Source organism: Heterodontus francisci, chromosome 10, assembly GCF_036365525.1.
Source record: "Heterodontus francisci isolate sHetFra1 chromosome 10, sHetFra1.hap1, whole genome shotgun sequence".
Classification (NCBI taxonomy): Eukaryota; Metazoa; Chordata; class Chondrichthyes; order Heterodontiformes; family Heterodontidae; genus Heterodontus; species Heterodontus francisci.
The window spans coordinates 78,285,764-78,312,629 of record NC_090380.1 but is presented as its reverse complement, the minus strand read 5'-3'; the positions used below and the strand labels follow the sequence as shown (position 1 = coordinate 78,312,629).

The window sequence follows — 26,866 nt, the reverse complement described above, 5'->3', positions numbered from 1 at the left end:
ACTGAGCGTCAGTGAGCAGGTTATTGCTGAGCAATTGCTGCTTGATAGCACTGTTGATGACCCCTTCCAATCACTTTGCTGATGATCAAGAGTCGACTGATAGGGCAGTAATTGGCCAGGTTGGATTCATCCTGCATTTTGTGCACAGGACATACCTGGGCAATTTTCCACATTGTTGGGTAGATGCCAGTGTTGCAGCTGTACTGGAACAGCTTGGTTAGGGGCGCGGCTAGTTCTGGAGCACAAGGTTTCAGTACTATTGCCAGAATGTTGTCAGGGCCCATAACCTTTGCAGTATCCAGTGCCTTGAGCCCTTTCTTGATATCATATGGAGTGAATTGGATTGGCTGAAGACAGGCATCTGTGATGCTGGGGACCTCAGGAGGAGGCTGAGATGGATCATCCACTTGGTACTTCTGGCTAAAGATGGTTGCAAATGCTTCAGCCTTGTCTTTTGCACTGATATGCTGGGCTCCCCCATCATTGAGGATGGGGATATTTATGGAGCCTCCTCCTCCTGTTATTTGTTTAATTATCTACCACCATTCACGACTGGATGTGCAGGACGGCAGAGCTTAGATCTGATCCATTGGTTGTGGGATCAATTAGCCTACTAATCAAGCAAGCTGCTTTTTCCTGGATAGTGTCGAGCTTGTTGAGCGCTGCTTCTGCTATTTGGCATGCAAATGGTCCTGTGTTGTAGCTTCACCAGGCTGACACCTCATTTTGAGGTATGCCTGCTGCTGCTTCTAGCATGTCCTCTACACTCATCATTGAACCAGGTTTGGTCCCCAGGGTTGATGGTAATCAAAGAGTGGGGGATATGCTAGGCCGTGAGGTTACAGATTGTGGTTGAATACAATTCTGCTGCTGTAGATGGCCCACAGCGCCTCATGGATGCCCAGTTTTGAGTTGCTAGATCTGTACAAAATCTATCCCATTTGGCACGGTGGTAGTGCCACACAACACGATGGTGGGTATCCTCAATGTGAAGATGGGATTTTGTTTTCACAAAGACTGTGTGGTGATCACTCATGGACAGATGAATCTGTGATAGGTAGATTGATGAGGACGAGGTCAAGTAGGTTTTTTAACCTCTTGTTAGTTCCCTCACCAACTGCTACAGACCCAATCTAGCAACTATGTCCTTTAGGACTTGGCCAGCTTGGTCAGTAGTGTGCTACTGAGCGACTCCTGGTGATGGACATTGAAGTCCTCCGCCCAGAGTAAATTTTGTGCCTTTGCTACACTCAGTACTTCTTCCAATTGATGTTCAACATAGAGAAGCACTGATGCATCAGCCCAAGGGTTATGGGGGACAGTAGGTGGTGATCAGCAGGAGGTTTCTTTGCGCATGTTTGACCTGAATGCCATGAGAATTCATGGGGTCCACAGTCAATGTTGAGGGTCACTCCCTCCTGACTGTATACCACCGTGCCGCCACCAGGCATGGTGATGGTGGTGGCTGGGTCATTGTCAGTAAGGTATGATTCTGTGAGTATGACTGTGTCAGGCTGTTGCTTGACTAGTCTGTGGGACAGCTCTCCCAATTTTGGCACAAGTCTTGACATCAGGTGTTAGTCAGGAGGACTTTGCAGGATCGATGGGTTTGTAATTTCTAGTGTCTAGGTCGATGCCGGGTGGTCCGTCTGGTTTCATTCCTTTTCTTAGGCTTTGTAGCAGTTTGATTCAACTGAGTGTTTGCTAGGCCATTTCAGAGGTCATTAGGCCAGACCAGGTAAGGATGGCAGATTAGTGAACCTGATGGGGTTTTACAGTAATCAACAATTAGACTAGCTTTTTAATTCCAGATTTATTAATTGCATTCAAATTTCACCATCTGCTGTGGTGGGATTCAAACCCATGTCCCCAGAGCATTAGCCTGGGCCTCTGGTTCACCAGTCCAGTGACATTACCACTATGCCACTGCCCCCCCTTCATCTCTGTTTCTACTTGGATCATTTACAGGTGTGAAAAATGGATCGTCCTATTTCTGAACCTAAGGATTATTACTGAATTAATATTTATGTATCAAAGGCAGTACAAAGAGATTTGTAATTCATAGAATGCATTATATTTTGTTGTAATTTTTGTAACATGACTGTACGTAGTTGAGGGTTGCCTATTGGACATTCAGATGACAATGGAATCCAAAACAGATTGTAAGTCATACACAGTCTGTAGTTTTTGTAACATTAACTTACCGTCAAGTGTGGATAGAAAATGACTTTTCACAATGAAACGCTCCGAATTCTGGTCTGGAAACTGACCAATTCTAGTGAGAGGTGCATAAACCTGTGAACCATAATTTGTATAGTCCTGTATGAGGCTACGCCGCTCAAGCCTCCCTTCTACATTTCTCTTCTTAGCTGTTAGTTTTCTTATTTCTAGAAAGACAAACATTAAAATGTTAATAAATGTCAGAAAACATTTTTGTACAACTCAAATTTTGATTCTTAGTGCAATGGTCTTTGTAAAACTACTACGGGATGTTTAGTTTAGAGATACAGCACTGAAACAGGCCCTTCGGCCCACCGAGTCTGTGCCGACCATCAACCACCCATTTATACTAATCCTACACTAATCCCATATTCCTACCACATCCCCACCTGTCCCTATATTTCCCTACCACCTACCTATACTAGGGGCAATTTATAATGGCCAATTTACCTATCAACCTGCAAGTCTTTGGCATGTGGGAGGAAACCGGAGCACCCGGAGGAAACCCACGCAGACACAGGGAGAACTTGCAAACTCCACACAGGCAGTACCCAGAATTGAACCCGGGTCGCTGGAGCTGTAAGGCTGCAGTGCTAACCACTGCGCCACTGTGCCGGAATTTTATCTAAACAGACCCGCACTCATGGGGAGGCTGGTCGCGGGTCGGGAACTTATTTGTTATTGAAGTGGACCATACCATGGCTCTTCAACTCAGCTGAGGAATTAGCATACTGCTTCCGGGTTTCCCAAGCAATCATAGAGGGCGGGCAGGATGCTGCACCAAATCTGTCAAAGGAAAGATTTCTAGTTAAAGGGATCTTGGCAGGGGTCAGAATGGCTGAATTATATATTGATTCCTGAGGCATCAGCAACCACAGAAATGGAAAGGAGACATGGGAAGACTGCCCACCTCTGGGTCTCTGACTCTTACCTAGAGGTCCTGTTGGGGATTTGAGGAACTGGAGTGAGGTGATGTTTCCCAAGGACAGAAGGAAGAGGCCTGCCTCTCAAACGAAGAAGGTGTGGATGGAAGTGGCTGAGGAATTGATTAACAGGTGGATGATCCCTCAAACTGGACAAAGTGCCCCAAGATGCTCAAGGACCTCAGGAGGGCATGAAAGGTGAATGGCATTACACTTTCAGGTGCCAAGCCCCACACTCTGACCTTCCCAACATTCTCCTGCACAACACCCCTCAGCCCAACACACCTTGCAGCTCCACTCATTTCTCTCTTTCCAGGCACCTCCTCACATCCCCATCTGAACAGCCAACACTTACTTTCACCCTCATCTTTGTGCCATCTCACACTCATGCCTCACAGTCACCCTCCATAAATGATGCCCTTCCTTCTTTTCTACACAATCCATTTTTAATGCTCACAAGCCTCTGCTTTCGCTCCTTACAGAAGAGAATGTAGAACTCCAGGGAGGGGCAGAGAACCAGGGGGTTGGGCCTCCAGTGATAGCCAACTTGATGGCTGTTGGCAATGCATGCCCACCTGGCCCACTTGGAAGGAGGTCTTATTCCCAGGGAATGCAGATATCAGCCATGCTGTGAAAGCCTGAGCCTCTTGAGGCACTGGTGCTCACACATGTCGAGAGAGCTGATTCTCTTTCTGCCTGTAGACCCTGTGTTGGAGGTCTCGCCTCCTTCGAGCTGGATCACTGTATCCATCCCCTCTGTCCTGTGGAGCAGCATGTGGCTGAGGAGAAGGCAGCTGATGCTGCTGCTGGTGCTCCTCTTGTTCCCTATCAAAAGTCCAAGGTAGAGAATGAGCTGCTCCCAAGGCGCAACAACAACTAACAGCAGGGCAGTATAGATCGAGGTGAGTGAGGTCCAAGACATGTGAACTGACTTCTAAGAAGTTGGAAACCACCTATTTAGCAATGAAACCATATTTCAGTTGTCAGTTTCACCAAAGAAGCACTGCTTGCTCTACTCTCATGTGGTTGACCCTAGTGAGTTCCAGACAGCTCAGGAAACCTGTGCGCTGGGTTAAATCCTCAGTTAATTCAGGATTTTAATATTTTAATCACTTCCCCGACAACTCCATGGGAGTTTCCCATTCGCCTGCAAACCCGACAACTCCATGGGGGTTTCCCATTCGCCTGCAAACCCGCCCAATGTTGAACACGGAATGGGGCAGGATCATGCTGGGTTCCCAACCCCAACATCACTTTTCGAACCTACTTGGCAGTTAAAATTTTCAAACCCGCTTGGCAGTTCTGTCCATAGAATCATAGAACCATACCTCAGCAATGCTTGCTCCAATACAAAATGATCTATGAGAAATTTTGGTTCTTTTCCCAGAATTTCTAGAAAGGTACCCGAAATGAGCAATACCTAACAAAGAAATTATGCTTGTATGAATCATTTTGTCCTGATAGCTGAGGCTACATTTATGGCATTCTGACTTTCCACAGAAAATGGGAATTTAGTAAAATTTCACCATCTCCTCGCTTTTCTCGACTTCCTTATTTCACACTTCCATTTGCAACAAACACGACTTATACCTTCTAACATTCATGGCTTCACCTCACCATTACATACTTAATACTGCTACAAGACTCACATCTACATCTCACACACTGCCAGCTTTTCAATCATGAAAGTCACATCACTTGAACAGATTGCATCACACTTGCCTTTCTCTTGCAGGACAAGTTGGCTCATAACCAGAGGCAGCAGGAGTTAACCAGTGGGGGATAGGCATGGCTGCATGTCCCTACCCCCATGGAGGGAATGGTGGCCACCATCATTGAAGCGGCCATGGCCAGTGGTGGGGCTGAAACTATTGAAGATGACAGTATCCTCATACCTAATCCTCCTTCTCACATCCTATCTCCCTATCATCCCACAATCTCTTCAGGTTTACAAGCTGCAGATGGTGCAAGCATGTGTTTTTTAAATTTCTCCTCCCTCTCTTCACCACAGCCCTACCCTTCTGCCTTTCTCTTTTCAGATATCCAAGAATTGCAACCAGACCAGGCAGTGGTGGAACAGCGAGAGGAGGAAGAACAAGACAGTGATGAAGAAGAAACACCGCAGCTCACTCAAACACTAGCAGCCATCAGCTCAGATACTGACACTGCACGTACTTTAGAGGACAACTTAGAGGCAAGATCTGCACATAGTAAGACACTCAACACTAGTGGCCTGCAGCCGGGGCTGGAGACAAGGGCAAAGTTCCACACAAGTTCTTCTGCAGAGGTCACAGATGAGCACTTCAATGGGGCAACCCACAAAAGAAGGCTGATGGGTATGCACAATGAAATGCTTGGTCCATAGGCAGATTTGTCAGAAAGCATGCTTGCAATGTCAAGGAACATAGAGGAATCCAGCACCAACTTTGCACAGGGCTTTGCGCAGAGCTTAATGCCCATCCTTTCCAGTGTGGAAGTGATGGCCTACTCTATTAGCACACTTGAGGACCCAACAATGATGCAGCATCTGGTAGCTGAAGTTTTAACTTCCATTGCAGCACATGCATAAACCACCTAAAGTCACACAACATCTGGGCGCTGCAGTGGAAGCTCAGATTTCTGTAATGCAAAGTCAATTTACTGCCATGAAAGCTCAGAATGCTCTCATGCAAGCTCAGCTTGGTGCCCTGCAAGCCAAGTCTGCTGCCATCATGGCTGCAGATACAAGTGCTCAAAGGGGCTTGCAGGGTGTCACAGTGTCCAGCAATTTGCTGTCCAACAGATTACTAGGAATCTTGAAGCAGCGTCCCGGGGAAGTAGCAGTGGCACCATGCAGCAGGAATCTGCTGTCCTCTTTGTGGAAGACAGCAGTCATCCTCCCTCCCCTGCCAGACTGCCAGTGCCCTTGCTGTTGCCTATTGCTAGCCAGTCCCAACTGCTGCCGTCTATGCTGAAATGGTTCAGTCCAAAGCCAGACCTTCTATGGCTCGAGGGTTGCTCGAGGTCGTCCTGCAAGGCCAGCTGCAGTCTCCCCCATTGAAAGTCAGCAGCCTACTACCAGCCATGCTGCCACTGGGGTAGCAATGTGTAGAAACATTAGGACAGGTAAAGGTACACAGAAGACAGGCACTAACAGAATGCATGAAGGTAATTAGTTGACATTTATATGCAATATGACTTCGATTTATAAATTTGGTTGGCAATGTTTCTTTTATGTCGGCTTTTATTTTTGCATTGTGGCCAAGTGGACACTGTGTTGGTCAGTAACAGAGGTAAGCTAAGATATGAGACTGTTGGTGAATGGAGAATTGGACTTGTATTACAGTCAGATGAGGCAATCATGGACAGCCCAGCCAGAAATAGGAGGTGTTGGTTGCCTCCTCCCTTCCTCTTCCTGCTTCTCAACCTCCACTTTCTGCTCCTTGGCTGGTTGCCATATAGCTGGTGGTAAGGGTTATGCCCTCATAATGACAAGGTTGTGCTGCATGCAGCAGACTACCACAAATCCAGACACATGCTCTGCCAAGCACTGCAGAGCTCTTAGAGCGGTCCTGGCAATGGAAGTATTGGTTCAGCACCCCAATGGTTTATGAATGGCACCTTGCACAACGGGGAAGCCTGCAATCTTCGCAAAGTCATGTGCTCACTCTGCCTGCTCGTCTCTGGCAAGACAGAATAAAATATATTCAGCTTCTTTGGAATACAGAGCCTCTCTTATGCAACAGTAGATGGCAAACTGGGAGATGTTGCAAATATCTCCAGCTCCTAGCCTGGAAGGAGCCAGACACATAAGAATTCATCGTCATGGTCACCTTCACGGCCATGAGCAATTCCGGCTTTGCCCTGCACTGAGGTTGAAGTTGTGCAACTGCCTGACTGCTGTCTGCTGTTCCAGAGCCCCTGCCTGCTTGCTATCTGCCTGCTGTTCCAGAGCCCCGGCCCGACTGCTGCTTGCTGGTCCAGAGGCCCGGTCTGACTGCAACCTGGTATTCCAGAGACCCAGCCTAACTGTTGCCTGGTGTTCCAGAGCCCCGGCCTGAGCTGCCTGCTGTTCCAGAGGCAATAATTAGTTTGTACAGCTGTAATGACAGGGCAGCTTGGCCAAGTGGAATGTGCCTCCTGTGGTATGTGGGAAGTTGTGGACGCACCATGTGTCTTTGACAAGCACATCTACAGGAAGTGTCAGAGGCTGCAGAAGCTTGAGCTCAAGGTTTCAGAACTCGGGTGGCAGCTGGAGTCACTGTGGCGCATCCGCGAGGCAGAGAACTACGTGGATAGCATGTTTCAGGAGGTAGTCACCCTGGAGTTTAAGAGAACATAGGCAGAGAGGTACTGGGTGGCTGTCAGACAGACAAGAAGGTCAAGGCAGGTAGTGCAGGAGTCCTACTTTCTAACCAGTATTCAGTTCTGAGTACCCATGGGAGAAAGGGTTCCTCTGGAGAATGCAACGATAGTCATGACCAGAGCACCATGGGTGGCTCAACTGTGCAGGGAGAGAGGAGAAAAGACAAGAGAGCAACAGTGGTAGGGGATTCTATAGTTAGGGGAACAAATAGTTGTTTCTGTGGTCGCAGACGTGATTCCAGGATGGTATGTTGCCTCCCTGGTGCTAGGATATCACTGAGCGGCTACAGAGCATTCTGGAGGGAGAGGGTGCACAGCCAGAGGTCGTGGTCTACATTGGTACCAACAATATAAGAAGAAAGAGGGATGAGGTCCTGCAGGCTGAGTTTAGGGAGTTAGGAAAGAGATTAGCAAGCAGGACCTCAAAGGTAGTAATCTCCAGATTACTCTCAAGGCCACGTGCTAGTGAGTATAGAGATAGGAGAATACATCAGATGAATGTGTGGCTGGAGAGATGGTGCAGGAGGGAGGGCTTCAGATTTCTGGGGCATTGGGACTGGTTCTGGGGAAGGTGGGATCTATACAAGCCGGATGGTCTGCACCTAAATGGGACAAATATCCTTGCAGGAAGGTTTGCTAGTGCTTTTGGGGATGGTTTAAACTAGTTTGGCAGCGGGATGGGAACCTGACAGCAGTTTCAGATAGGACAATTTCAGGTCAGGGAACGGGAAGCAGAAAATTAGCGAGTGACTCTGAAAGACAGAAGAAGTAAAGGTTAAAAAGTGTTCAGCACAGGAATTTGGCAGTGTTAAAAGGCATGTATTTAAATACAAGGAGTATAGTAAATAAAGCCGAGGAGCTGAGGGCACAGATAGACACATGACAACACGATATCATTGCTATAATGGAAACTTGGCTTAAAGAGCGGCAAGAATGGCAGCTCAACATCCCTGGATATAGAGTTTTCAGCCAGGATAGAGAGGGAGATAAAAATGGACGGGTTGTAGCATTATTGGTTAAGGAATCAATAACAGCTGTGAGGAGGAATGATATGCTAAATAAATCATCAATTAAGGCCATATGGGTTGAGCTCAGAAATAAAAAGGGGGCAGCCACATTACTAGGAGTGTAATATAGACCCCCAAATAGTGAGAGGGAGATAGAAGAACAAATATGTAGGCAAATTTCTGAGTGCAAAAATTATGGGGCAATAATAGTTGGGGGATTTCAACTACCCTAATATCAACTGAGATACAAACAGTGTGAAGGGCACAGAGGGCACAAAATTCTTGAACTGCATTCAAGAGAACTTTTTTAGCCAGAATGTAACAAACCCAATGAGAGGGGGCGCAATTCTAGATTTAGTCTTCGGTAATGAAGCTGGACAAGTGGATGACCATTTTGGAGATAGTGACCATAATACAGTTAGTTTTAGCATAATCATGGAAAAGTACTGAAGTAAAAGTTCTAAATTGGGGGAAGGCAAATTTTACAAAACTGAGAGGTGACCTGGTGAAAGTGGACTGGATACAGCTACTTGAAGGAAAATCAGTGGCAAACCAGTGGGAGGCATTCAAAAGCGAGATTCTACAGGCACAGTGTAGGCATGTCCCCACAAAGATAAAGGGTGTTACAGCCAAATCTAGAGCCCCCGGTTATCTGGAAGCATACAGGGTAAGTTAAAGCAGAAAAAGAAAGCCTATGACGATCACAAAAAACGTAATACTTTAGAAAGCCTAGAAGAGTATAATAAATGCAGGGATGAAGTAAAAAAGGAAATTAGAAAAGCAAAGAGAGGACATGAAAAATTATTGACAGGTAAAATCAAGGAAACCCAAAGATGTTTTATCAGTACATTCAGAGCAAGAGGATAAATAAGGAAAGGGTAGGGCCTATCAGAGAAGTACAAGGGAACTTATGCGTGGATGCAGAGCTCTTAATGAGTTTGTTGTCTCTGTCTTCACAAAGGAGAGGGTTGATGTAGACATTGTAGTAAAAGAGGAGTGTTAAATATTAGATATGATAAGCATAATGAGAGAGGACGTACTAGAGGGTCTGACATCCTTGAAAGTGGATAAATCGCCAGGGCCGGATAGATTGCATCCCAGGTTGTTAAAGGAAGCCAGGGAGGAAATAGCGGATGTGCTGAGGATCATCTTCAAATCCTCACTGGATACAGGAGAGGTGCCAGAAGATTGGAGGTTTGCGAATGTTATACCATTATTTTAAAAAGGTGTGAGGGATAGGCCAAATAATTATAGGCAGGTCAATCTGACCTCAGTGGTGGATAAATTATTAGAATCAATTCTGAGAGACAGGATAAACTGCCACTGAGATAGGCACGGATTAATCAGGGATTGTCTGCATGGATTTGTTAAAGGAAGGCCATGTCTTACTAACTTGATTGAATTTTTTGAGGATGTAATGAGGATTGATGAGGGTAGTGCAGTTTATGTGGTCAACATGGATTTTAGTAAGTCAGTTGACAAGGTCCCACATGGCAGACTGGTCAGAAAAATGAAAGCTCATGGGATACAGGGGAATGTGGCAGGTTGGATCCAAAATTGGCTCAGTGAGAGGGAACAAAGGGTAGTAGTGGACAGATGTTTTGCAAATGGAAAGTGGTTTCCAGTGGCATTCCACAGGGCTCGGTGTTAGGTCCTTAGCTGTTTTTGGTATATATTAATGATCTGGACTTAAATATGGGATGCATGATGGGAAATTTGCTGATGACACAAAAATTGGCCATGTAGTTGATAGTGAAGAGGATAGCTGTGGACCCCAGAATGATATCAATGGTTTGGTTGAGTGGGCAGAAAAGTGGCAAATGGAATTCAATCCAGAGAAGTGTGAGGTAATGCATTTGGGGAGGGCAAACAAAGCAAGGGAATACACAATAAATGGGAGGATATTGAGAGTGCATGTCCACAGGTCCCTGAAGTTGGCAGGACAGATAGATAGGGTGGTGAAGAAGGCATATGGAATGCTTTCCTTTATTGGCCGAGGTATAGAATACAGAAGCAGGGATGTGATGCTGGAACTGTATAACATGCTGGTTAGGCCACAGCTGGAGTATTGTGTACAGTTCTGGTCACCACATTACAGGAAGGGCATAATTGCTCTGAAGAGAGTACAGACGAGAGTTACAAGAATGTTACCAGGGTTTGAAAGTTGCAGCTATGAGGAAAGAGTGGATCGGCTAGGGTTGTTTTCCTTAGAGCAGAGAAGGCTGAAGGGTGACTTAATTGAGGTGTACAAAATTATGGGAGGCCTAGATAGAGTAGACAGGAAGGACCTGTTTCTCCTGGTGGAGAGGTCACTTACCAGGGGGCACAGATTTAAGGTGATCAAGGTGGGCAAGGTGACGGCTCCATACACTTCCCACCCTTTGGGCCTAGCTTGTACCAGAGTGAGAGGGAATGACCATCCAGCCGTGGCAATGGGGTTAGGGAGTCAGAACTGCTGCCTGAGGCATGGCTGCATCTTGGTGATAGGTACCCGTTTGGCAGTGATTCCCCTGCATCGTCTCTCGAGAGTGATTGCATGCAGGAGGCATTTGTGTGCCCCCGTCATAGGCTGCTGAACTACCACCAGCAGAGATTCTGGGCCTGTCCCCACTTGTGAAATAACATTGCATCTCTCTGCGTTTGCAGGAGAAGACAGCACATTACAGAAAGGGGTGGGCAAGACCGGTGGTGTGCATTATCTGCACATTCTGAGCCTAATGGAAAAGGAGGTGATGGAACTGGCAGGGCAGCAAGCCAGCCACTCCATAGCAACAGCGTGTGCAGACATTCTGGGGCACAAGCATGCAGGTGCAGCAGGCAGTTAAGAAGGCAAATGGTATGTTAGCCTTGATAGTGAGAGGATTCGAGTACAGGTGCAAGGATGCCTTGCTGCAATTATACAAGGCTTTGGTGAGACCAAATCTGGAGTAGTGTGTGCAGTTTTGGTCTCCTTATCTGAGGAAGGATGTTCTTGCTATGGAGGAGTGCAGCAAAGGTTCACTGGACTGATTCCTGGGATGGCAGGACTGTTGTATGAAGAGAGATTGGGTTGATTAGGCTTGTATTCGATAGTGTTTGGAAGAATGAGAGGGGATCTCATAGAAACCTACAAAATTCTAACAGGACTGGACAGACTAGATGCAGGAAAGATGTTCCCGATGGCAGGGGAGTCCAGGACGTGGGGTCACAATCTAAGGATAAGGGGTAAGCCATTTAGGACTGAGATGAGGAGGGATTTCTTCACCCAGAGAGTGTGAACCTGTGGAGTTCTCTACCACAGAAAGCAGTTGAGGCCAAATCATTAAATAATCAATACAAAAAGTTTTTCAAGAGTTAGATATAGCTCTTAGGGTTAAAAGAATCAAGGGATATGGGGAGAAAGCGGGAACAGGGTATTGAGTTTGGATGATCAGCCATGATCCTTTTGAATGGCGGTGCAGGCTCGAAGGGCCGAATGGCCTACTCTTGCTCCTATTTTCTATGTTTCTACAAGGCTGTATGCAGCACAAACAAACCATGGTGCTCATGTGTCCACTACTGGACACATGGAGCTCCACAGTAGGGGTGGTTGGAATGCTGTGATGGGAAACCCATAACCTTTCAGTCAATCTGTTCTCTCATGCAGGCCATGGCCCTGGACAGCAACAAAGAGCTGGAGAGACTGGGGGCAGCTGGCTGCCTCTGTGAAGGAGGAGGGAGCCTCAGAGGATGCACCTTCACATCATTCCCTCACATCTTCCACCAGCGCAGATAGTCTCACGTTGGTGGGTATCCAATCACAGATAGATTCGGGCACACAACCTGGTGAGCATATCACAGACGCACGTGAGCAGCAGATGAAGGTTGTGACAGCTGAGGCCACTGGAAGTCAGAGGATTGTGGGAGGCCAGGTCCATACTGAGTCCTAGGCTGATGACGTGCCTCTGGAGTCATCGGCAATACAGGAGACTCTGCATCTGCAGAAAGAGGTAAGGCAACAGCTGGCAGAGATGCCAGAGGCTATGCATACCCAACCATGGACAATGGAGGGGTCCATCCAGGCCTTGTCTCTGACTGCTGTGCATGTGGCTTCCTCCGTTGAGAGATTGGTGACTCTCATGAATAGCCTGCTCCAGCAGACTGCTCAGTGGCTGCCAGATATGCGTGCAGACCTGCATGCCCTCCTCTTGTTCACGAGCTCAATGCAACCGTGACAAGGAGAGAGGGGGATGAGGCATCTGGGCTCTCCACCAGCTCCTGTCGGGTCAGCAAAGAAGTGCAAATGTGCATGCAAGGGAGGAGCGACTGTCTCCCACATCTGGGGGCTCCTCTCAGGGTTCTCCTGTTGTGGCCAGTAGCTCCTCAGCCTCTCTGCCAGTGACACCAGTGCCACCATCTTTCCCAATGACATAGGAGGATCCAGCGCCTATGAGAGGCCCCTCAGGATGCCGGGACCCTCTGGGCCTCAGGCAGCCAGAGGACAGCCACCAAGGTCATCCCAAGCCATCGGACAGCAAGGTCAGCAGCCTGCATCCACCTCAACTGACAGCACAGGGGGAGCACAATGTTGGAGCAGCTGGGAGCTGGAAAAGGGGAGAAAGTGACGTAGTGGTAATGTCACTGAACTAGTAATCCATAGGCCTAGGCCATTTCCCTCGGGACACAGGTTTAAATCCCACCACAGCAGCTGGTGGAATTTAAATCCAATTAATTAATGAATTAAAAAAATCTGGAATTGAAAGTAGTCTCAGTAATGGTGCCATGAAGCTATCATCAATTGTTGTAAAAACCCATCGGGTTCACTAATGTCCTTTTGGAAAGGAAATCTTCCGTCCTTACCTGGTCTGGCCTAAATGTGGCTCCACACCCACAGCAATGTGGTTGACTCTTAAATGCCCTCTGAAGTGGCCTAGCAAGCCACTCAGTTGTCAAAGACAATTAGGGATGGGCACAAATGCTGGCCTTGCCAGCGATGCCCACATCCCATGAAAGAATTAAAAAAAGCACCTAGATGCACTTAGGGGTTCACGGGTGAAGGTACATTCTAGACGAAAGGGGTTGCATTTGGCGTCATGCGGAATAAAGATATGTGTTGTTCTCACCACGTCTCCTTCCAATTAATGTTCATTGCGACTTCATGTGGGCCCTGTCTTTCAAGGGGTTGGACACGAGGGAACAAGGCGCGAGTGCTCCATGTTTTGGCCTTGCCACTGTGCAATGTGCACCTGGGCGCTCGGGTGCATCAGACAGCAACAGGGTTGCTTAAAGGTAAGACTTTATTGGCGCTGTCACAGAAGTTGGAAGGGTCATAGGAAACGTGAATGTATAAGGGCATCTTGAGTCCCCTTTGAGACTATCTCATGGCACTTTTCCTGCTGTCCCTAGGGTCCTTCATCTTGCAATGCCTGGGCAGCATCCTCCTCCGCATCTTCGTCATTGGAGGAGGCATCTCACTTCATGATATTCTCAGTGGTCAGTGCCTCCCATCTGTATAGCACCAGGTTAGCTGCTTCCCAGGGACCTTTCACAGACCCTCAAGATCTTTCTGCAGTGGTCGCAGACACAGTTGTACATTGAGGGAGTGGAAGCCCTTCCTGTTGAGCAGTGGGCATCTCAATGGTCACATACATGCAGCCAATGACACCCTGCATCTGAGGGAATCCAGCAATGGCACTGAACCCGATCGTTCTCTCAGCTTGACTGTTCAGATTGGTGTGGAAGCGCACATAATCACCGGTCCTCCTGAACAGGAAATTGGTGATCTCCTTGATGCAGTGATGCATTGAAGACTGCGAGATTCCGCACGTATCTCCAGTTGATTCCTGGAATGGCTCGGTGGTGTAGAAGTTCAGTGCGACTGTGACTTTCAGTGACACTGGCATCGGTTGCCCATCAATTCCTATGGGGCTAAGCTCATCTGCATCAGGGCGCTCAGGTCAGTGAGGTGGAGTCTTCAGAGACACTGCCACTCGGACATCTGCCAGTAGTTGAGCCTCAGCTGGTAAACCCTCCCTGATGGGCAGCTTCTTTTGCGCACAGGAGCTGTTGGTGTGCCCCTCTACACCCTTGTCCAGCCTCCTGTTCCTGAGGCGGGCACTTTTGTGGGCTCCCCAGTTGCTGGCGTGCCCCTGCCCATGTTGCTGTTGTTGCCGTTCGTCATCAGTTAAATCAGACCCAATGAGTAAAATTGCTGTCAATTGGGCTCTTAAATACATTAATTGCCCTACCACTGTGTGGATGTGTGAAATCCACCCTCCTGGTCGGCCGCCAACAGTAAACTGCGGAAGGGATGTCATGATGTTGGACGTCCATCCCAATTTTATGTTCCCCGCCTCTGTTTCCATTTCCAATGGTCTCTTAAAATTCAGCCCTAGAAATCAATCAACCTGAAAGTATTTGATGAAACCTTTATATAATGCTGGTGAGGGTCCTTCCTGCTATTGAATGGGTATTCAGCTGTGTGGTTTAACACATGGCATTAGCTGGAGCGTTGAAATCCAAAATGGCAGAGCTGCTGTTAAATTAACATTATACGGCTGATTAAGATCATGATCTACCTACTCTGCATCTTCCCAGCAGACGGTCCTGCACACAGACTAATGCCCTCATCAAAATAACATCCAGCGCAGCTTACACCAGAAGCGTGCACATATCGTGGATGCCATTTTGAAGCCAGAGGAAAAATTCCAGATAAACCTCAAACTGCCACTGGGACATAAGGAGAGGAGGCCCCAAAATGCAACACACCACTGCCACCACAACTACACTCTATTTCTGTCTTCCATACCTCCCAGGGGTCATAATTTTTAGGCCAGCATTTTTATTCGGGGTCTTCACTAAATGGTATGTATTTGAGATCAGAATGAGAACCTTTATAAATGCTCATAAAAAGTTAATACTTTTCTGCTTTGCACCTAGTAAAGCATTAGGCTGTTTACTCAGACAAACAGAAATATGCCAATTCCAGTGCAGAGTTGCCTTGCTTTACTCAGACATATGTATTAACCATAACTTTTCCAAGGAGGATTTTTATTATATTTCTGTTGCACTTCCATTTAGCACCTAGAGTCATAAAATCATTTACGGCACAGAAGGAGGCCATTCGGCCCATCGAGTCCATGCTGGCTCTCCATGGAGCTATTCAGTTAGTCCCACTCGCCCACTTGATCCCCGTAGTTCTGCAAGTGTATTTCCTTCAAGTGGCCATCCAATTTCCTTTTGAAGTAATTGATTGCCTGCTTCCATCACCCTTGTGGGCAATGGATTCTAGATCATTGCCACCCGCTGCTTAAAGAAGTTTGTCCTCGTATTTCCCCTGCATCTTTTGCCCAAAACCTTCAATATGCGTCACCTAGTCCTTATATCATTAGTTAATGGAAACAGTTTTCCTTGTCTAAGTTATCTAAGCCTGTCACAATCTTGTACATTTCTATTAAATCTCCCCTCAATCTCCTTTGTTCTAAGGAGAACAGCCCCAGTTTTTCCAACCTAACCTTGTAACTAAAATCCCCCATCCCTAGAATCATTCTGGCGAATCGCCTCTGTATCCTTCCTAAAGTGTGGTGACCAGAACTGGATGCAATACACCAGTAGGGGCCAAACCCAAGCATTATAAAGGTTCAGCATAACTTCCCTGCTTTTGTACTCAACGCCTTTGTTTATGAAGCCTAAGATCCCAAATATTTTACTAACCACTCTTTCAATATGTCCTGCCACTCTCAAAGATCGATGCACATGCACCCCCAGCTCCTTCTGTTCCTGCACACTCTTTAGCACTGTGCCATGAAGCATTTTTGCCTCTCCTTATTCCTTCTGTCAAAATGCATCATCTCACACTTGTCTGTATTAAATTCCATCTGCCACTTTTCTGCCCATTCTGCTAACCTATCAAAGTCCTGTTGCAGGCGGTTCATATCACGCTCATGGTTTGTCATACCTCCAAGTTTGCTGTCATCAGCAAATTTTGAGATTCTGCTCTGTATTCCAAGATCCAAGTCATTTATATATAGCACAAAAAGTAGTGGTCCCAGCACTGACCTTTGGGGAATACCTGTGTTTCTCCTGTCTGAAAAGCAACCATTTACTGCAACTCACTGTTTTCTGTCCTTAAGCCAATTTTTATCCATTGGACTCCTATTCCATGAGCTTCAATTTTGTTAATCAGCCTTTTATGTGGTACCTTATCAAATGCTTTCTTAAAATCCATATAAACAATATCCACCACATTCCCTTCATCAACTTTCTCTGTTACTTCATCAAAAAATTTAGTTATATTAGTCAAGCATGATCAGTCTGCCTTTTACAAATCCGTGCTGGCTATCCTTAATTAACTCAAACCTGTCCAAGAGTGTTGATTTTTGAATCTGTACAAACAGTTTGGGCAGAAAGCAGAATGCTCCTGGACTGAGACGATCTCTCCTGGCTGGCTCGTCACAGCCTCTCCTGTCTGCCTGCTCCCATCTCTTTCTCACGGAACTCCAAATCCACTGAAGACACATGAACCCCCAAGAGAGAAAAGTCTCCTACAGTGAACAAGGCTTAAGAAGAATACTAAGCCCCAACAAAAAGCAAGATCTACCTACAATAAAGGACACTGCAGTGAGCTCTAAGAACCATAACACTAAAAACCTCCTCAGATATTGGCCGGAATTTTATGCCGGTTGGTGGTGGGGTTGGGGGGCGGTGGGAGGGGTGCCGTAAACTGGAGTGGGTGGCTCCGGGAGGCCTTCCCGACCTGCTCCTGCCTCCGCCCCACTTTACGTAGGGCGGGGGGTGGGCCAAATGTCGCCTGCCGACCCCAGGCCAATCAAGGCCCTTAAGTTGCCAATTAATGGCCACTTAATGACCTTCCCCCGCCTCCATGCAGACTTTACGCATGGCAATCGGGCATCTTGGAGCCAGGAAAGGCCGTCCGGTAAAAGCTGGAAGCCTCTCAGCGCCCCGGGGCTGGGCCCCAACCACACCCAGGACCCAAGACGCACCCCCCCCCCCTTCCCTTGCCAAATGACAACCCTTGCCTCACCAGGGACTGACCGATTTGCCCCGGTGAGATAACCCAAACTTATCGGCACTCCTGGCTCCATGTCCTCGGCTGGGCTGCAATCCCAGCCACTCCCGGTGGCTCTGCTGGGACTAAGAGCTGGGCAGCTCAATGAGGTGGGAGTTCCTCCCTCAAGCGGGTGGAAGTCCCGCCTCGGAACACTTAAAGCCTGGGGACCCTAAAATGCAGGACTGATCCCCAGGATAGGAGGAAGCAGGTTCGCCACCGACTTTTACGTCAGTGGCCAGCTCCTGTGCGCCCGACGTTAAATCCAGCCCGTTGCCTCAAATGTTCCCAATTTATTTCTTGTTTTCTTTCTGTCTCTATCTGCATTTGTGTATTGCGTGTGCATGCTAGCGTGGGCGCGCGTGTGTCCGTAGGCATTAACTGAATTAGAGTTTAAGTTTAATAAAATTGAACTTTTCTACTTTAAACCTAAGAAAGCCTGTTTGTGCAGGTTTATTTGCCTTATAATTGGAAAGTGGTGAACAAGGATTCACTAAGGGGGAGCTAAAAACACCGTGTGTTTAAAATTAAACTCTGTTACGGTAAGACCAGGTGAGGACTGAGAGGGACCCCTAGATACCTTTCTCACCTGGTCATAACAGAGTAAGTTAGCAAGAAATATAAAAACAGACAGCAAAAGCTTTTACAAATATATGAAAAGGATAAGTGGCCAAAGTAAGTGTTGATCACTTAGAGGATGAGACTGATGAATTAATAATGGGAAACAAGGAAATGGCAGAGACTTTGAACAAGTATTTTGCATCTGTCTTCACAGTGGAAGACATAAAAAGCATCCCAGTAATAGTAAAAAATCAAGAGGCAAAAGGGAGGGAGGAACATAAAACAATCATTATCACTACAGAAAAAGTGCTAGGAAAACAAATGGGACTGACAAGTACCCTGGACCTGATGATCTTGTAAGATTTTTGATAAGATAGGGGTGTTTTATACCCCCTTCTAAGGTGGGAACAGACTTGGCAGCACACAGCTTGTTGTGAATCAACTTTATTGTGATGAAGGTAAAGACAAGTTTGTTAAGTTCTCAGATAAACTATTAGTAACAAACTCAGGCAGTGATTAACAGTCTAACACAGATACTACCTGTATTAGTGGCTGGACAGCACAGAGCATGACTCTCTCGTAGCTTGTGGTCTTCAAGCTTTGGCCTTTCTCTGTCTCTCGTAGTTTCTTGTTGTTCAAATTCTCTGCCGCATAGTGGCAAAGTCACAAGCTAACTTATTCTGGCAGCTTTACTGTTAACCCTCCCCTCATACCAAACAGTGATCAGTCTTGTATTAAAGGGCATTTTCCTTAACCAATCAAGGATCATTTTGTAATGATTGCCAACCTGTTCATTTACGCAATTAATATATAGAAAAAGTATTTGTGTTCACCACCTTATCTCGATGCTTGTACTTTTCTGAGGTTGCCTTAACTCACTACGAGACAAAACTATGCAGCACTGTTTGTTCTCACGGTCTAACACATTTTTCTGCAAGTAAGCATTTTAAAACTTGACATAATCTCCCAGAATCCCTCTGCCTAGACTTCTCGTCCATACTGTACCTTATTTCCTAAGTTTTCCACTTTACCATACTACAAAGAAGGACTCTAATAAAGTTAAATGTTAGTTCATAATAACAAGTCATTTGTTAGTTTGTGATAGCTAGATCCTAACAATTAGTATGCTGTTTAGTGACTTTTAGCAACCTAATAATCTTACAACCTGCATCCTCAGGTCTTAAAAGAAGTGGCTACAGAGATAGTGGATGCATTGGTTGTAATCTTCCAAAATTCCCTTGATTCTGAAAGGTCACAGCGGATAGGAAAACTGCAAATGTAACACCTCTAATCCTCTATTCAAGAAAGGAGAGAGACAGAAAGTAAGAAACTTTAGGCCAGTTAGCCTAACATCTGTCTTTGGGAAATTGCTAGAATCCATTATTAAGGAAGTAGTAGGAGGACATTTAGAAAATCATAATGCAATCAGGCAGAATCAACATGGTTTTATGAAAGGGAAATGGTGTTTGACAAATTTATTCGAGGATGTAACAAACAGGGTGGATAAAGGGGAACCAGTAGATGTAGTGTATTTGGATTTCCAAAAGGCATTCAAAAGGTGCCACATAAAAGGGTACTACACAATATAAGAACTCATGGTGTTGGGAGTAATATATTAGCATGGATAGAGGACTGGCTAACTTGCAGGAAACAGAGAGTCAGGATAAATGGACATTTTCAGGTTGGCAAACTGTAATGAGTGGAGTGCCACAGGGATCAGTGCTGGGACCTTAACTATTTACAATCTATTTTAATAACTGGGATGAAGGGACTGACTATTGTAGCCAAATTTGTGGACGATACAGATAGGTAAGAAAGAAAGTTGTGAGGAGGACACAAGTGTCTGCAAAGAGATATAGATAGGTTAAGTGAGTGGGAAAAAATTTGGCAAATGGAGTATAATGTGGGAAAATGTGAGGTCCCTCACTTTGGTGGGAAGGACAGAAAAGCAGAATATTATTTACTTGGAGAGATACTGCAGAATGCAGTGGTACAGAGAGATTTGCGTGTCCTCGTACATGAATCACAAAGAGTTAGCATGCAGGTACAGCAAATAATTAGAAAGCAAATGGATTGTTGGTATTTATTGCAAGGGGAATAGAGTATAAAAGTAGGGAAGTTTTGCTACAACTGTACAGGGCATTGCTGAGACCCCACCTAGAGTACTCCGTACAGTTTTGGACTCCTCACTTAAGGAGGGATATACTTGTATTGGAAGTAGTTCAGAGAAGGTTCACTATGCTGATTCCTGGGATGAAGGAGTTGTCTTATGAGAAAAGGTTGAGCAGGTTGGGCCTATACTCATTGGAGTTTAGAAGAATGAAAGGTGATCTTACTGAAACATATAAGATTCTGAAGGGGCTTATTAGGGTAGTTGCTGAGAGATGTTTCCCTTCAAGGAGGAATCGAGAACTAGGATGCACAGTTTCAAAATAAGGGGTCTCCATTTTAAGACAGTCATAAAAAGGAATTTATTCTCTCAGAGGGTCGTTAATCTTTGGAATTCTCTTCCCAGAGCAGTGGAGGCTGGGTCATTAAATATCTTCAAGGCTGAGTTAGACAGATTTTTTGATCTACAAGGGAATCAAGGGTTATGCAGAGGCAGGCAGGAAAGTGGAGTTAAGGCCACAATCAGATCAGCCATGATCTTATTGAATGGCAGAGCAGGCTCGTGTGGCCAAATGGCCTATTCCAGCTCCTGTTTCTTATGATCTTATGACCTCAACCACCTATAAGGACAAAGGGGGCAGACACACGGAAACATCACCACCTGCAAGTTCCCCTCCAAGCCATACACCATTCTGACTTGGAACTATATCGCTGTTCCTTCACTGTCGCTGGGTCAAAATCTTGGAACTCCCTTCCTAACAGCACTGTGGATGAGCCTAGATCAGATGGAAAGCAGCGGTTGAGCAAGGTGGCTCACCACCACCTTCTCAAGGGTAATTAGGGATGGGTAACAAATGCTGGCCTAGCCAGCGACACTCATATCTCATGAAAGAACGAAAAAAAGAATGGCTCGACAAGTTTTTTCCCATTTTTCCCACAGAGTGATAAATTGCAAACAAAGAGAGATAGGTGACCTAGGCCACTCTCCCACATCTCCAAGGTAAGTTGCATAATGGCATTGGCAGAGGTCCGACTTGTTAAAGGGGAAATGATGGTGAGGAATAACAAGAAAAAAGGTGAACAAATGAAAGACAAGTCAAACCAGAAATAATGACTCATGCTCATCTAAATGAAGCCAAGAGTACCTTTGATGTGTTCCAATCTTATCTTTTTTATAGTCATTCCTTTCTTTTGCTGATGTTTTGACCAGATTGCATCAACCCGTTTCACATTCATTTCCTGTTGCTTTGCTTCACGTTGGTTTAACAAATTCATCAGAATGTCTAGTCGAATTTCCTGAAGCCTTAAGAAAAAGTGGAAGATATAAAAGGAAGCATTTATTTACATTCACAATGCAAGGTCTACTGTTGCAACCTGATTGAATTTTTGCAGTACATTTGACAGAAGATACAGTAACAAAGGACCAATGCCAAACATGCTACATTTTAACCTTTTCCAGTATATTTCCAATTCCCTTTTGAAAGTTTCGTTGTAATATGCATCCACCAGCCTTTCAGGTAGTGGATTCCAGAAATAAAAATAGAAAGTGCTGGAAATACTCAACAGGTCAGGCGGCATCTGTGGAGAGACTGACCTGCTGAGTATTTCCAGCACTTTCTGTTTTTATTTCAGATTTCCAGCATCTGCAGTATTTTTATTTGATTTTAGTGGATTCCGGAAAATCATTGTGTAAAAAAAATTCTCCCCATCACCCCTCTCTCTGGATCGTTTGCCATTACCTTAACTCTGCTACTAAATGAGTTGCTGCAGTGCATCCATTAGATAGCATGTACTATAAAAGGATATACAATGATCTTTCAAACAATTACATTTGTTACAATATTTTACTTTTCTGGCCCCTTTTAAGATATTTCCAGTAAAGTATAACACTACATCACTGTGTTCTGTTTCAAAAATATGTTGAACTCCCCCAGTAACTCACTGTGTGAATGCGCTTCACAGTGTAGTACTGAACCATACAAACTATTAAGATAACAGGTTCAAAAAAAATTAATCATGTTTTTAAAGCGCTCAAAACTCTTAATAAACATAAAGCTGTTCTGACAGGAGGAACTGACGTGAAGCAACATAGGGCATGAGGCCTGTGCCAAGTAAGGCATAGAATCATAGAATAGTTACAGCATCGAAGGAGGCCATTTGGTCCTTCAAGCCCTTACCAGCTGTCTGCAAGAGCAATTTAGCCAGTCCCACTCCAATGCCTTTATGCAGCTCTTCAAAATTTTTCCCTTCGGATGATATTCCAATTCTCTTTCGAAAGCCATGATTGAATCCGCCTCCATCAACCTATCAGGCAATGCGTTCCAGATCATAAAAACTCACTGCGCTAGAAAGATTTTTCTCCTATTGCCTTTGATTCTTTTGCCAATCACTTAAATGTGTCCTCTGGTTCTCAACTCTTCAGCCAATGGGAACTGTTTCTCTCTACCTACACTGTTTAGACCCTTAATGATTTTGAACACCTCTATCAAATTGCCTCTCAACTTTCTCTGATCTAGGGAGAACAATCCCATCTTGTCCCTCATTCCTGTAACAGTTCTCATAAATCTTTTCTGCACCTCTCTAAAGCTTTCACATCCTACCTAAAGTGCAGTGCCCAGAATAGGACACAATAAGGGAATATGGGATTACTGTAGGGTTAGTATAAATGGGTGGTTGTTGGTCGGCACAGACTCGGTGGGCCGAAGGGCCTGTTTCAGTGCTGTATCTCTAAATAAAATAAAAATAAAATACTTCAGTTGAAGCTGAACGAGTGTTTTATAAATTTCATCATAACTTATTGCTTTTGTACTCTATGCCTTTATTTATAAAGCCTTTTTAAACACTTTCTAAACCTACCCTGTCACTTTCAATGACTTGTGTACATATACCCCCAGGTCCCTCTGTTCCTGCACTCCCTTTAGAATTGTACCCTTTAATTTATTTTACCTCTCCCTGTTCTTCCACCAAAATGTATCCTGCACTTCACGGTTAAATTTCATCTGACAGATGTCCACTCATTCCACAAGCCTGTCTATGTCCTCTTGATGTGTATCACCATCCTCCTCACAGTTCACTATCCTTTCCAGTTCTGTGCCATTTGCACTTTTGAAATTGTGCCCTATACACCCAAATCTATCTCATTAATATAGATCAAGAAAAACAGTGGTCCTAGTATTGGTCCCTGGGGAACACCACCTTTCTCCAGTCTGACAAACCACTACTCTGTTTCCTGCCATTCAGCCAACCGTATCCATGCTGCCACTGCCCTTTTTAATTCAAGGATTTCAACTTTCCTGGCAATATGTGGCATTTTATCAAATATCTTTTGGAACCATACACACCACATCGACCACATTGCCCTCATCAACCCTCTCTGTTACCTCATCAAAAACTCAATTCAGTTAGTTAAGCATGAAATAAAAACAGAAAATGTTGGAAATATTCAGCAGGTTAGGCAGCATTAGTGGAGAAACAGAGTTAATAGGTGAAATTTTATGACTGCCATGGTGTTCCTCAATGCAGGACTGGAAGTTGTCGTAACTACTGCTCCCGCTGCACATCCTGTTTCTCATGAAATTTTGTATTTAAATTAGACATGCGGCGACGGGCACGGGGAACATGTGGGATCATGTGACAGGGGTGGCCTTTTATTGGTGGAACCCGCCATCACTGCCCCAAGCACCATGATTGCCAGATATAAAACATTCCCGTGCTTGCAGCCTCAAGGAGCAGCAGCCTTCCTTTCATGTCCATTGTTAGTCTTCAGACTAACTTAAATTGAAGCTTTTATTTAAATCAAAATGTTTTAGCCTCCCTTATTTTGTGAAACTCACCACCAACTTCATATCATTTATTTTCCCTACAGCCAAAGTGAATGACATGGCAGCCAGGAGGCAGCGTTACACCCCACGGTTCAGTCATGCCTCCCTGCAGGTTCTCCTCCAGGCCGTCAGGGAAAGACTGGAGGTCCTTTTTTTTTGCAGATGGAGCCTGAAGACCCTCCCACCTCCGCAAGGCAGCCTGAATGAAGGTAGCGGAGGAAGTCTCAAACCGTGGGGTAACTTGAAGAAAATGGTGCAGTGCTGCAAGCGAATCAATGACTTGCTCAGATCTGCGAGGGTAAGTGGTCCTGGCGAAGCTGCTCCATTGATTTCTTCCATGGTTCTATGTCTTTAAGGCAGAGGGTACACAAGGAATGCAGTCGAATGCGTGAGCTCCTTACTGCCATTCAGTAAATGATGAAGATTGGCATTGTTTATGTGTTTGGATGTATCGTGTGAAAGCCAATGCAGAATGAGTGATGTTGATGCATGTATGCAATGGCTGTGATGCATCATTTGCCACGTCATTAAATTTGCACTGTCTGTTGCAGGAGAAATGAAGCCACTAGCAATGCAAGTGTGTTATGACAGGAGGAGGGGGTCCCTGACCTTAGGCTGCTGAGGAGGAGGCCTCTGATATCAAAGAACAAAGAACAGTACAGCACAGGAACAGGCCATTCGGCCCTCCAAGCCTGCGCCGATCTTGATGCCTGCCTAAACTAAAACCTTCTGCACATCCGGGGACCGTATCCCTCTATTCCCATCCTTCATGTATTTGTCAAGATGCCTCTTAAACGTCGCTATCGTACCTGCTTCCACCACCTCCCCTGGCAGCAAGTTCCAGGCACTCACCACCCTCTGTGTAAAGAACTTGCCTCGCACATCCCCTCTAACTTTGCCCCTCGCACCGGAAACCTATGTCCCCTAGTAACTGACTCCTCCACCCTGGGAAAAAGCTTCTGACTATCCACTCTGTCCATGCCGCTCATAACTTTGTAAACCTCTATGATGTCATCCCTCCACCTCCGTCCTTCCAGTGAAAACAATCCGAGTTTATCTAACCTCTCCTCATAGCTAATGCCCTCCAGACCAGGCAACATCCTGGTAAACCTCTTCTGTACCCTCTCCAAAGCCTCCACGCCCTTCTGGTAGTGTGGCAACCAGAATTGCACGCAATATTCTAAGTGTGGCCTAACTAAAGTTCTGTACAGCTGCAGCACGACTTGCCATTTTTTATACTCTATGCCCCAACCGATGAAGGCAAGCATGCCGTATGCCTTCTTGACTACCTTATCCACCTGCGTTGCCACTTTCAGTGACCTGTGGACCTGTATGCCCAGATCTCTCTGCCTGTCAATACTCCTAAGGGTTCTGTCATTTACTGTATACTTCCCACCTGCATTGGACCTTCCAAAATGCATTACCTCACATTTGTCCGGATTAAACTCCATCTGCCATTTCTCCGCCCAATTCTCCAACCAATCTATATCCTATATCGCGTGAGAAGGAGGGAGGCATGGCGAGTGGAGATGGCGAGGCAGGAGCCACAAGGCGTAAGGATGAAGTGCCTCTTCTGCTCTTGCAGCCATATGTGGACACGGAAGGAAATTGTTCAAACTCACAGGAAGCACCTGCTTAAAGTACGTCTGTTTGTGTTTCCACTGCAGGTGCCCACACTCAAATAGCAGAACGCTGCATGGTCCAAGAATCCTCCTCTGGGGAGCAAGAAGAAGCCAATGCCCCAGAGGGTGCACAGTCACCTGCCCCTTCTACCTCTGCCACCGCAGCTAGATCCACACGGTCGCCAAATCTGAGTCACAAGCTGGTGTGCACGACACAGACACATCCCAGCAGCTGAGGGGGAATATGCCAGCCGGGTTCTCTGACAATCGAAGTACTGCTGAGGACCAGGCCCTTGCTCAGCCCCGCGCTCATGACGATCCTCTGCTTGTCGCTACGAGAAGTCTGCTGGATGTGCAGCAAAACCAGTTGGAAAATATGTCGGAGATGCCCGAGGTCACACTTGCCATTGAGGAGTCCGTGCAAGCCATGATGTCTGATATGTCCCAGCAATTTGAGCATATGGCTTCCTCAGTCGAGAGCCTGGTGAGCTCTGTGGCAAGTCTGGTTGACCACCCGAGCCATATGCGATCTGACCTGCACTCCATTGCTGTTGCCTTGGGCTCCATGCAGCAGAGTCTAAGTAAGAGGGGGACGAGGAACCTGGACCTTCCTCCAGGTGCTCCTCCCCCTCAGGGAAACAGGTAGGTGCCATCGTGCGTGCACATGGAGAAGGAGCGCTGCCAGCTGCCCCGGGGCCTTCCTCTCAGGACACCCCCAGGGATGCAGTATCTCATCCTCCCCCCCGACACTGACCCCCTTACCTCCAGCATGGGAGCACCGTTGCTGCACACCCCCAGTAGGGTGGAGCCATCAAGGCCCTGTTCCTCGAGAGGACGCCCGTCATGGTCATCCAAAGCAATGGGGCATCACACTGAGCAGACTATTTCCACCTCAGCTGCTAATGTCGGGGTAGCACCTAGACATAGTGGCAGGAAAAGAAAATTGAAACTGTTTTGAGCACGACGGTGGCACGGGTGATGGAGAAATGTTCATGAATGTAAAGAAAACATTTTTATTTCTTGCAAAATTTGATCCACTCTCAGTAATGTTTTGCTTGGTTACAGATGGATACAAAGAGGTTTTTTGGAGGCCTAAGGCAGGAACGCAATGATGCTTGCAAAGCATATCAGGAAATGTCCAGTGTCCATATCTCATTGGAATTTTAGCCTTTAGTCTTCAAATGATGGATATTTTCCTATTGATGATTATTAATTTTTTCCAATACAGTCATGC

General features: G+C 46.0%; 1 protein-coding gene across 3 annotated transcripts in view; it reads right to left on the bottom strand.

Annotated features, from left to right (window-relative positions):
- The window catches only part of cfap91 (cilia and flagella associated protein 91), a 255,903-nt gene that overhangs the window by 129,976 nt on the left and 99,061 nt on the right, over positions 1-26,866 (bottom strand). For all 3 annotated transcript variants that reach the window (XM_068039945.1, XM_068039947.1, XM_068039946.1), the window contains 2 exons: positions 21,335-21,492; positions 2,205-2,387 (listed from right to left, as the gene is read on the bottom strand). In XM_068039945.1, the coding sequence (XP_067896046.1) occupies positions 2,205-2,387; positions 21,335-21,492 (341 nt within the window). The remainder of the gene's footprint in view (positions 1-2,204; positions 2,388-21,334; positions 21,493-26,866) is intronic.